The sequence below is a fragment of the Antechinus flavipes genome, chromosome 4, assembly GCF_016432865.1.
Source record: "Antechinus flavipes isolate AdamAnt ecotype Samford, QLD, Australia chromosome 4, AdamAnt_v2, whole genome shotgun sequence".
NCBI lineage: Eukaryota > Metazoa > Chordata > Mammalia > Dasyuromorphia > Dasyuridae > Antechinus > Antechinus flavipes.
In genome coordinates this window covers 181,368,743-181,382,057 of record NC_067401.1, presented here as the reverse complement: position 1 = coordinate 181,382,057, position 13,315 = coordinate 181,368,743, and the positions used below count along the sequence as shown (strand labels likewise).

At 36.9% G+C, this 13,315-nt stretch overlaps 1 protein-coding gene across 3 annotated transcripts in view; it reads right to left on the bottom strand.

Annotated features, from left to right (window-relative positions):
• Positions 1-3,820: 3,820 nt before the first annotated feature.
• Positions 3,821-13,315, bottom strand: part of ZNF496 (zinc finger protein 496) — a 38,786-nt gene continuing 29,291 nt past the window's right edge. For all 3 annotated transcript variants that reach the window (XM_051995671.1, XM_051995674.1, XM_051995672.1), the window contains one exon: positions 3,821-7,393. In XM_051995671.1, the coding sequence (XP_051851631.1) occupies positions 6,603-7,393 (791 nt within the window). In that variant the 3' untranslated portion in view covers positions 3,821-6,602. The remainder of the gene's footprint in view (positions 7,394-13,315) is intronic.

Below are 13,315 nucleotides of genomic sequence, written 5' to 3'. Positions count from 1 at the left end.
GAGAAGAAAAGCTATCTGTAGAGGGCTGGAACTCCGGAGAAGTATACTTGAAATAAGGATACTTACAATAAGGTATCAAGTCAGTGGAATTGATGAGATAATGATTCTCTAATTCACATATTTAGTATGATATAATGATAGAATCATTTCAGTTGGCACATACTCAGTATGCTATAATGATATAACTACAATAGGGTATTTAAGGGCTGAGAGAACTGGAGACACAAGTCAGCCAGAATAAACAGACTGTGAAGGGGACAATAAAGACTTTAGTTTTGTCACAGGGAATGAAAAATAGCCCTACTATGTGTCTACTGTATGTTGCTGCTGCTCTTACTCCTATAAGAAAAGCATTTCCAAAAGTTATATTGTTACATTACATGGACGATATCTTAGGATATGCACTTGAGGAGCAAATGTTAGAAGCATATCTACAAAAGACCGTAGGAACACTAAGGAACTTCAAATTGCATATAGCTCCAGAAAAAAATTCAAAGACATGCTTCTTTTCAATATTTAAGATATGAAGTATATCCTAAGGTGATTACAGTACAAAAAGTTTCTTTAAGAACAAATGCCTTTCAGAAATTGATAGATATACAATGGATGCATCCAGTCTTAGGCTTAACTACCTACCAAGTACAACCATTATATGACATTTTAAGGGGAGACACTGCTTTAAACTCACAATGCCAGTTTACAAAAGAAGCTCAAGAGGCTTTGAGAGAGGTTGAACTGGCTTTATCCAATGTGGTTGAAAAAGTTACTCAAAAACCCTTGGAAATATCAGTTTTTGCTACGAAAGAGGCACCCACAGCAGTCCTTCATCAAGGACACAGTGCGATAGAATGGGTGAACCTCCCAGTGTAACCAGAACAAAGCCTTACTCCTTACCTAGTGCTTGTGGCTAGAATTTTATTAAAGGTCATTGAGTGAATAGTACAATTATCTGAGATACGATCCAGAGTGGCAAATTTTATTGGACACAGCTCCAAATTTTACACATGGGTCCCCATTAAAGATAACCTATTACATAACTGACAGTGGATTCTTGAAGAAAAGATTTCTAAAGTTCTTTTTAAAGGACCAAGTATCTTTACAGATGCATCCAAACATTACATTTGTGCTGTATACTCTTGTGGTTTAACTATAAAGAGAGTAATTAGAACTCCTTTTTAGTCCACTCAGCAGAATGAATTGTATGAGATCATGCTAGCTCTTACTTATTATCCAGGAGATGTTAATATAATATCTGATTTGGCCTACTCAGTAGGTGTGGTACAAAGAATTGCCACAGCCCAAATAAAATTTGTAGCTTCTAATATATATCAGCTCTGTAAGGAACTCAAGAGCAAGTAAGAAAGGGTCAAGGTAAGAAGTATATCTTGCATGTCCCCACTCTCACAGTGAACTCATAGGTCCTATTTTTTATGGAAATTCAAAGGCAAAGAAATGCCTTCTTACCATGTTAGCCAATATTCCTTTATTTCAGGCAGCCCAAGAATCTTATTCTAAATATCATCAGGCTGCTTGAGCTTTACATTTGCAATTTGGAATAACAAAAGAGGAAGCTAGGAGCGTAGTAAAAGCCTGTGTACAGTTTGCTTTTCTTTCTACATTCTTACGCTCCTCTAGGGAAGAGCCCCCAGCAGCAAAAGAGACAGCCTAAATGGTTACTGAATTCCTTATACAAGCTTTTGTAATTACGGATGTGCCACAAGCAATAAAAACAGAATGGACCTGCATATACATCTAAACATTTTGCACACTTTTATGCAAGTATCAGATTTTACACACCACTGGCATACCTTTTAATTCTCAAGGACAGGCAATATTAGAGAGGAGAAACAGAAACAAGACTCTTCTCCAAAAACAAAAGGTGAGCCACAGGTAACCCTAGAGAACTTTCAAATTTAGCTCTTTAAATTATAAATTTTTTGATTTTTTGATAAAGATGCACTGGCTCCAGCAGACAGGTTTATAACCCACCAGAAGGGCAGTGTCCAAAGTAAGCAGCTCCACTATCTTTAGATGTGGAGAGACCCAGAAAGTGGTGAATAGAAGGGACCAGATAGGTTAACTGCTTGGGGGAGAGGGCTTGCTTGTATCTCTACAGATGGAGAAGGAATCAGATGGCTGCCAAAAAGCCGTATTCGCCTTGTCCATTGGAGAGAAAAAGAGAAGACCCTTGAAACAAAGGAAAAGACCCAAGAAACATCAGTTGGTTCCATCTCTGACTACGTGTGCTAATGAACAATAAAAATTGTTAATGAGACTACTACAGGACTTCAAAATCTGCAAGAATTATTGGATTCCCTGACACATGATGAGACTGTTGCAGGACTTCAAAACTTGCAGGAATCATTGGATTCCCTGACTCATGAAGTAATGGGCAATTGGTTTTGGACTATCTCTTGGCTGCTGAAGGAGATGTATGTGTGATTGTTATTTATATACCCTCTTTCTAGGATTTATGAACATGTATAATTTCTTATGTGGATTCATATTGTTACATATTGTTATATTACTATGTGCTTGTGTAATACCTCCCATGCTGACAGATTTTTATACCTGTTTCAAGTAAGACCCTTCAGTCCAGAGGAATCCTACTAATAATATCTGGTTTGGTATTCTCACCTCCCTGAGAAGTCAGGGAGAGTGTGATTACCTCTTTTTTGGTGTTTTCACTTCTCTTCCTGCGAAGTCAGGGAGGGTGTGACTACCTGTGTTCTAAAACAAAAGAAAGTAGGAGATACAGAGGGCCCGAACTCTGGAGAAATATACTTGAAACAAGGATAGTTACAAAGTGTTAACTCATGGAATTGATGAGATAATGGTTCTGTAGTTCACATATGTATAGCATGATATAATTATTCTAATTTGATGTAATGGTATATCACTTCAGTTGGCACGTACTCAGTATACTGTAATGATGAAATTGTAATAGGGTATTTTAAGGGCTGAGAGAATTGGGGACACAATCAGAGTGAACAGATTGTGAAGAAGACAATAAAGACTTTAGACTCTATTCCTGATAATCCTTGTAGTAACTATCCTGCTGAGACCAAGTCCTGTCTGGAAAACCTCCAGAAAGCTAACTTGGACATTACATATATCCACACTGTCAAAGACCTTAACAAGTGCAATATTGCCAACTATTGTCTGATGGCAATGATGAGAGAATTTGATTCTGTGAGGATCAGACAGGACACAATGGAACATTTCTAAAATCTGCTCCACGCAAGTTCTGAAAACTTCCCAGGATAGACTGTTTGAGTCTGATTTCTGTGTTTTTGTTGGCTTTGAAGAGATCATTTTTCAATGCTACATCTTGGTCTTTCTAGTTACTTTATAAAGTAAACATTCATATATAAAAAATATTTTTAACCTTTTAGAAAAAAATTCTATGAGTTTCATTTGGAATGACAGGTTAAAAATGTTTGAACTGGAAGTCACATACTCTGTATGCTTGTACTCTTCTTCCTTTCCCTCCCCTTTTACCTCCCCCAAAATGAAATTTCTAAATATTCAATATATTATATAATATGATATAACCAGGTTCTCTTAGGCTCTAGAGAAAATCAAACACTTAATCTTGATGCTGAAGATTGATTTCTTTGAATATAATCCATACAACCTGCTTGATTTTGAGAAAGTAATTCCAAATACTTTGGAATGCCACCATCTATCCACTGAAAAAGTCTGGGACAGTTCTGGAATTCTTAATCCTTCTGAGGCAACCAGATCCATATCCCCCAATCCTATTCCCTTTCCCCTCCTCCCCCACTTCAGAAAATTAACTCAACTGAAAAGTCCACTATAGGGGAGGTAAAAAGATTTATAACTTTATTAGGGATGAGGCAGATTGTGTGTTGGAGGGGATTTAATCTCTGAATTTTCATCAACATACTAAAAATTGTGCATAATAATGTTTAACTTATTGAAATACTTTAATATCTATAATTTCATTTATATCTTCATACTGTCCCAGTTGATAAAGCAAGAATGCCTATATACACAAAGAATGAAACAGGCAAGTGACTTAGCCAAAGTCCAAACTGAAACCAGTATTCCAGAGCCAGTGCATTTCCCATTAGCCTGGAGTAAACCTTTCCCTGTACTTTTATAAATAAAGCAATTCAGGAAATTCTTAACATGTGTAGTACAAATCATGTTTTCACTATTAGAAGTCAGGTTTTCACTTATGCCCATTGCATAAATCAAAGCCACCACTGACAAAGTCACTTTAACTGTCCCTTGGGACAATTTTTTTTCCTTCCTAATTGGGAAGTATTAGGGAGACTAATTCCTGGAAGTGGAATAAAGCTTATACTATTTAAAGATTCTTGGAGGCTATGGAGCTCAGTATAAGAATCCCAAGAACAATAAAAGCCTGGAAGAAAATGGGAGTTTGGAGATCAGTAAATTTTAACTTTCAATAAATATTGGGAAAGTATATGGAAAGTTGCTTTGTGCTGCTACTTTTGTTTTTCTAAGTATGGAAAAATACTATAATCAGTCTTATTTCATTTACCTTTGACCTATTCTCCAGAGTATATTCCCCTGTTGGAAAAAGGAATTCTCTGACCCAGAGCAAGGGGCATAAGTGGGAAAACACCAGAAAAAAGTAATCAGGAACACTTCAAAAAATCAGACTGAGGTAATATGATTTTTAGTCCCTCTATCCTTAAGATAGTACCTTGGAAAGCATTTAGTTATTTGGGTTCTATCGTGTCTTAGTTCCTTCAATAACCAAGACATGCTGCTTTCACTTTTCTAATCATCTTAAGGTCTTGTTTTTTAATAAACTGGGGACTGTACCTTAATTGAAGATAATGCTGTCTGGTTTTATTCATTAATTAATAGTATTTATTTTAAACCTAATAAAACTTGCCAAAAAGAAATCTCTTTGGATTAAAAAAATAAACTGATAATCCACTTAAATACAAAATATTTATATCTCTCCTGCAGCATTATAAGGTATATATGAAAATTATATGGGGATGGAGAGAACATGTTCCTACCTTCCAAACCTTGCAGTACCCCTTGAGAATAATATATCATCCAACATTCCTAAAGCATAAAAATTATTTTAGGTGTGGCTTAATAAGCTATATACAATTACATATACCCATATATGCAACACCTTTGTGCTTAGTCTCATCCCCATGCCTTAAAAGAGTTTTATCTACTACTTCACTGGTCATTCAAGTATGGATGGAATTTTTCTCTCTAAAGAAATGTAGGCTTAGGAAAAGAATATCTTGGCTCAAGGTCCCAAAGTACCTAGAGGGTTGAGTCTTAGGCTCCAAATTATTACTTGTATATATATAGTTGAATGTTCCTAAGCTTATGCCGTACCAAGTTGTACCATTGAATGCTATAAGCAGGTATAATTTGCTCGGCTTCCTGATTTATACTTGGACCATTAGCTCCAGTTCATAAGTTTACTCAGAAGATTCTGCTTTATAGGTGAGTGCCATATTTATGTCTCTTCAATATAACTTTTGGATGGGAGAAAAGAATTGATCTACTCAAATTAAAATGTGGCTTTTTAAAGCAAAATATAAACAAATAAAAAATACTTCATATATGTGGAGCATTAGAAGAAATGTGTTCCAGATGGAAATATAAGTTAAAGTAGTCTGGTTACATGAAATTTAGAATGCACATATCTAGTAGAAGATAAAAAACATAACACACATGAGACACAATAGGTTTGAAGAGCCACAAAATGGGCTCGGGACTCAAAATTTCCTTATAGGTAATTTATGTATGTATGTTAACTACTGGGGATTGGGGAGGAAGACAAATTACCATTTGCATTGATGATATCGAAGAATAAGGGGATGAAGAGAGCAGCAAGGAACTGATACTGTTTAGTGTCTTAGCATGGGGATTTGCTTGACTTGCTTTGGACAGGAAGATAGTAGCATCAAAGGATGGTAGGGTTTAGTGCAAGTTGTTCCACTTTGCTTAGGAGACTTGAGCTTCATATTGGTTCTGTCAGTAAAGCATATATTTACTGACCTTCTTCTAGCTGTGATTACTATAGGAAACTCAAGTATGGGTATGAAATGCACTTTCTAACTAGAAAGAAGTTCACAGGGCAAGAAAGAAATGCTCCTGTAGGTTTATCTGAATTTATCTATAAGATACTAAAGCAATGGATTGATTTCATTTCTAAATCAGTGTGATGAGAATGCAGGGGATGTGATAGGAGGGAAGAGGATAAGAGAAAGGAACAATTATTTGGCATTAATGGAGGGAAAGAGGAGAAGCTAATTGACTGTATTACTCATTTTTTTTAATGCCTATTAAATACTGTATTGCTATATGGGCACTGTTGCAGAGTAAAGGAATGATCATATGGGTGTGTGTGTGTGTGTGTGTGTGTGTGTGTGTGAGTGAGAGAGAGAGAGAGAGAGAAAGAGAGAAAGAATGAATAGATAAGAAATACATTTGTGTTGATGTGAGACTCAGCACACAAAGTGGTACAATTCAATAACAACTATTAACAAAGTCACAACAGTGAGATCACAGTGACCTAGTAACATAAGGCTTTTCTCTAACATCCCCAGCATATTGGGGTAAAAAGGAAATTAGTATGAGTTCAGGGCTTGCTTAGAGCGTCTTTTCATATGTACTCGCTGATGTCGAATGAGATCATGCTTATTAAAGAAACTTTTGACACAGTACCGACATTTAAAAGACTTATCTTTTGCATGAATGCTGCTGTGCTGGACCAATTGGTCATGTTGCTCAAAGATTTTTTCACAAAAACAACACTTATGTGGTTGCTCTTTCTTCTTCTCTCCAAATAAGATGCTAGGAGTTGTAATTTCTTCTGATGGACTAGATGAAGATGATGACCCTTGCTGCTCTTTCTTGCTTAGATCAGGCCCTTTTTCCTGGGAATGCATTCTGCTATGGGAGACAAGATGGGAACTAAGGCGGAAACTTTTCCCACACTCACCACATACATAGGGCTTCTTAGTTTCATGGGTCTCTCGGTGTTCTCTGAGTTCCTCACTCTCAGTGAATGTTTCCCGGCAGACAGGACACTCATGAACTTTCTTCTCTTCTTTGCGACTCTTGAGATGCCTAATGAAGTTTGCCCTCCAGCGGAAATTCTTCCCACACTCAGGGCATGTGTAAGGTTTCCTTGATGCTGTCTCAACCTGAGTATGGACAGCATCTCTGAAGTCAGTCATGTTATTCTTGTGGAGAAGGGAAGGGTTGCGCTTCCTCCTCTTGGAGCTTGGAAGATCTCTGCAGGACTGGCCCTGTTTGGGATCCTCATCTCCAGAACTGGATAATACAATTTCAATAGAAACTTCCTCTCCTAGATTTTTTTGTTGAGGTACCTCCTTCTTGTTCATGTTGCTATCCCCTAAAAAACAAAAATAAAAATCCAGACCATGATGAGATAAACTACAACACCTAGAATAGTATATTAACTGATATAATTGGGTTGGCACTCTACCATTCCCCAGTACAAGAGTAACTTTTTAACTGTACCCTCCTCTTTTCTACTCTCACCAAATCACTATCTTGTTTCCCTGCTCCATTTCTACTCCTGTTTCTTTGCTTTATGCCTACCAGTTTAATCCAATATTAATCAATGCTAAAAAGAGTTCTTGAATCCATGACCCAGAAATTACTGCCTTATAGGACTGTGGAAGAAAAGATACTATATATGATGGTATCCTATCTTTGATACTCATTAGCTAAACAACAGTAAACATCTACTCTGGGTCTATTTTCTTTTGTAAAATGAAAATATTACCTATAGTAACCACTTCACAAGGTAATAATGGAGTTCAGCTGAGATGATGGATATAAAACACTTTACATTTTAAAATGCTGTGTAAATGTCAGTTATGTTTATCATGATACAATTTGGTTTTTTATTTGATACTAATTAGTTGTATAAGACTTGATATTCAATTTCATTATCTACAAAATGAACAGATTAAATTAGATGATTTCTCAAGTATTTTCTCTTTCAGCACTACAACTCTATGGAAATATTTCAAAGAGTAAGGATTTATACCCTTTGCTTATTTATTGGTTTTTAACGTCTGGATAGTTTATGCATTTTACAGTAATTCTGAGTAAGACTTTTCTTTCTTATATTTCCTCTTAAATTTTGTTACTGACATATAATAAAGAATATCTAGAGGCAAATAAGGTTAAATTAATAATTCCCAAAATACATTAACCCTTAAAATCTGATTACTTGAAAGTCTCTTAGCTGATCTCAAGAACTAATTATTAACATAAAAAGTAAAAAAAGTATACTTCTAGCCAAGATGACTGCCTGAATGGAGAAAGCCAGATTAGTTCCCCAACAACTACTACCCTTGCTAGATTAAAAATCATATTTGGGCAAATAATGATCAAGACATCCAATAAAAAACAACAATACCCCAGAACTTCATAAAAATCAGCTAGGATTTTAAGGGTGCCACCTACAAAGCCAGTGTCCAAGTTCAGACAAACAAGCTGGCAGCATTCATGCCCACCATAGTTATAATATAGCTAGAAATGTCCTGTGTTCAGGAGCAGCAAGGATGGAGGACTCCAGAAGAAAATCTCAGAGTGATCAGAAACCCATAGTTTCCAATAAGCCAAACAGTGAAGACATAGCTGCACTCACACAAGAATATCCCAAAGCTTCAGATGCCTAAGATGCACTTAACCACATAGAGCCACTTTTTGAACTTCAAAGATCCATATGGCTTAACTCCAGGACTTCCTAGAAAGAACAGAAACCTAAGTGACCAAAGTAGTGTAGCACAGAGCCTATAATTCCATTAAAAAAACACAGCAAGGGCCATATCCACGCACTAACACAAAGTCCCCATTCAGAAACTAAGGCTGTAATGATGAGTAAACCAGAGAAAACACTGACCATTATGGACTACCCACTTCTTAGGCTTTATATGAAAAGAAATAATACTCCCCAGAAATAATCTAAAAAGTATTACTAAAGATTATGAAGTGTTGGAAAAGAAACTGAAGACTAAGGGCAATAAGTGGTATTTTCATCATTGCTATTCAACAGCAAGGACCTCAGAAGAAAGAAAGTTTTGGTCAGTAAGCAAGTAATTTAAAATGGAATTTGAATTTGTATATCACAGATTAAAAGATAGTAATGACAGACCTTAAATTGGAGATGGAGTATTACCAAGTAGCAATTTCCTAGCAATGGCTAGTAAAACATATTTGTCTGGTATCTTGGAAATTTAATGAAAAGGAAAGGAGGAAAGGAAAGCAGAAAACTACCTTGGTAGGTATCTTTCAAAATGGAAACCATAGAGTAGTCATACCATAAGGGGACTTTGAAAACCACAAAGTGTTATATAAATGATAACTATTATTACTATCTATTATTCCCTTCAAACATATCTAAGTTTCCTTCAGCATCAAAACATTTAATTAAGTCCTACTACACCCTCAAGATGCTATCCACTAACTCTTTTTCTCTTCTCATTAGGAAATTATCTTCTTTTAGGAAAAGCTACATTTATAATCACTGTCTTAATGTCCTCTTTCCTTACCCCTTTATAATTTGTCTTCTGATCCAACTAATCAACTAAAACTGCTCTCTCCAAAGTTACCAATAAGTTTTCAAAACTATCAAGCATTTATATTTTTCTCCATTAAACTGGGCTCCTCCTTTTTGTTTTTTCCTTGAGGGAATTGGAGTTAAGTGACTTGCCCAGGATCACATAGCTAGGAAGTGTTAAGTGTCTAAGGTCACATTTGAACTCAGATCCTTCTGATCAGGGCTTGTGCTCTATCCACTATGCCACCTAGCTGCCCCAAACTGTGCCCCTCCTTGGAGGAGAGATTGAGACAGGAGGGGAGAAAGGGAAGGAAGGATGGAAGGAGGCAAAGAAGGAAGGAATGAAGGAAAGAGAGAAGGGAAGGAAAGATGGGAAGGAAAGAAGGAAAGAGGGAAGGAGGGAAGGAGGAAAGTGTTATGGGCCAGAATTCTACCTGAAATAAGGATTCTTACAAGGTATTAACTCAGTGGAATTGATAAGACAATGGTTATTTAGTTTAGCATGGTGATTAAAAGTTTTGTAGTTCAGTACATATACTTAGTACTTAATATAGTTCTACAAGATTGACACCTACTCTACAAAATTCACACCTATAATAATGTAATTATAATAGATCATATAAACTGGAACAAACTCAACCAGACAGATTCATTCTATCTCACGACACCATGGTGGCAGGCCTGTCTTCCTTCATTTCTCCACAGAAACCAAGACTCTGGAAGGCCTCCAAGAAAGCTAGCTTGGGCCCCAGGCAAGGAAACTAGATTGTGAAGGAAATAATAAAGAATTTGGACTTTATCCCTGGATATTCTTGTGGTGATTACTCTGATGTAATGAAGGTTGGTCCAAAGACCTCCAGAAAACCAACCAGAACACTACATTTTGGCATCTGAAAGTGGGGCTAAGGATTTACACTCAAAGGTCCAGACTGACTTGATCCTGAGGTCAGTGGAAAAGTCTCTGATCCTGAGTTCAGTGAAAAAGTCTCCTTGACCCAGAAATTAGGGCAAGTACAAAAATAGACAAGGAGGAAACTTTGTTAAGAGCTAAACTAGTATTTCAGCTTACAGGACAAATGTTTAGAAAGGAGCCTTCTCCACCGCAAGAAAAAATGTGTCGAAAACATAGTTAGACTAATAAAAAAAAAAAATAAAAAAAAAAAACAAGGTTTAATTGTAACTTGGGAGCAGATCATTGGACTTTTGGAAACATTATAGTACTTGTCTCCTTGGTTCTATAAGGAAGAATAATTAGAGCCAGATAAGTGGAAATTAATAGGAGAGCAATTAAGTGAATATTACAATGATAATGGTCCTGATTCAATTCCTAAAGAAATATTCTATACATATAAGTTAATACAATTGGCTTTAGGAAATTACCTAAGTTATAGAATAAGGAAAAAGAAGAAAGTGCAGCAAGGGGAGGACATTGACAAACTAGATGAAAAGCATAAAGAATTAGACAAGAATGGAGTTAAGTACAAGGCTGATGAAATTAAGGAGTTGGTGCTTCACAGCAGGAGCCAGTAGGGCATTCCCATCTCCTGATCTATCCCCCTCAATTAACCCTTCATGGGTGGAGGAGGGCAGGGGAAGTGACACAATCAGCACCACCTATGAAGCAGCTTATGACATGATTACAAAAGACACTAATTAAAGCTTAAAAAGGACAGGATATATCTGATTTAATAGAAGCATACTCTGTTATTCAAGAGTTTGAATCTTCAGGTCAAGAAAGGAGAAGAAACACTTCTTTTGATCTGGAAAAAATTAAAGATTTGAAAAAGAGTTGCACTCTTTATGGGGCTACATTGTCTTTTGTTAAGATGGTAATAGAGAATTTGGCTTATGAAATTTTAACCCCTAGTGATCAGAAATCCATAGCAAGGACATGTTTAGAACCTGAACAAAACTTCTTGTGGCTTTCAGAGTATAGTGAACTATGTAGAATACAAGACCAATGAAACAGGCAGAATGGAGTCAATACACAAATCACCTTTGATCAGCTAGCAGATAAAGATCATTATGCAGGTGCTTCAGCACAGATTAATTACCCTTTGACCGCATATGAGCAAATTGCTGCTGCTATAAAAACATGGAATATCCTCCCAGGAAAACAAGATAGAGGAAAAGCCTTCATGAAAATAGAGCATGGTCCAAATGAACCCCTTGCTGATTTCGAGGGGTGTCTGCAGACAGCTGTCACAAGAATCATTGGTGAAAATGCAGCTACAGGAATTATGATAAGACAACTTGCTAAAGAAAATGCTAATGAGGTTTGTAGAAGAATCATTCTAGGACTACACAAAAAAACCTCCTTTAGAGATCATAAGACACTGTGCCACAGTGAGTACAAATGACTTTTATACCCAGGCTATGATGCAGAACATGGGAAAACGGGATCCTTCTTGGCAAGAGACTTCCAGAAAGACTCATCAAGGCTTTCAATGTGGTAAAGCAGGGCATCTGAAAACTCAACGTAGGCACAGAGACAGAGTGAACAAAAGGATGGGAGAACAAGACCCAAGACCCCATGTCCAAAATGCAACAGAGGCTTCCATTGGGCCTCAGAATGTAGATTGACTCAAGGAAATAAGAGATGAGGTCCAGCTCCAGGGCCCCACGTGGGGCATAATGGCAGCCCAGGTTACATACAGAAAGTCTTTAGAAGTTCAGGACTCTGATATGATCAATCAGCAGAGAAGCAATCAGATGGGAGAAAGGGATTACAATGGGGGAGAATACAGGCTTTTTAACCCGACAGAAGGGCAGTGTTCAGTGCAAGCAGCTTCAATATAATCTCCAGGTGATGTGGAAAGATCCAGAAAGTGGTGAATCGCAGGGACCAGATAGGTTAACTGCTTGGGGAAGAGGGTTTGCTTGTATCTTTGCAGATGGAGAAGAAATCAGAGGGGTGCCAATGAGCACCTTGAGAGAGTCAGAAAAAAGAGAAAAACCTCAAAACAAAGAAGACCTAAGAAACATCTGATACTGAAGGAGCATGGCTGATAATGAGAATGTTACAGAACTTCAAAACCCCTAGGAATCATTGGATTCCCTGAGACATGATAAGACTGATACAGGATTTCAAAATCTACAGGAATCATTGGATTCCCTGATACAGGATGAGACTATTGCAGGACTTCAAAACTTGCAGGAATTATAAGATTCCCTAACACATTAAGTAATGGACAACAGATTGGTTTTGGACTATTTCTAGGACTTCTGGACATGTGTAATTCCTCATGTTGATTCATTAAATCACTACTAGCTTGTGTTACTATGTGCTTATGTAATAACTCCCATGTTGATGGATTTATGTATACCTGTTTCAAGTAAGATCCTTCAGAAACCTGCTAATCTGGTCTGATTACCCATTTTTCTTTGGTATTTTCATCTCCCTTACTGAAACATCAAGGAGGGTGTGATGACCTCCTTTTAAGGTGTTTTCACCCTTTTTCTGAGAAGTCAGGGAAGGCGTGATCACCTCCTTTTTGGGGTTTTCATAAAGAAAGTAGATGTTATGGGCCAGAACTCTGTACTTGAAACAAGGATTCTTACAAGGTATTAACTCAGTGGAATTGTTAAGACAATCTAGTTTAGTATGGTGATTAATAGTTCTCTAGTTCAGTACATGCACTTAGTACTTAATATAGTTCTACAAGATTGACACCTATTCAACAAGATTCACACCTATGATAATGTAATTATAATAGAGCACATAAGCTGGGACAAACTCAG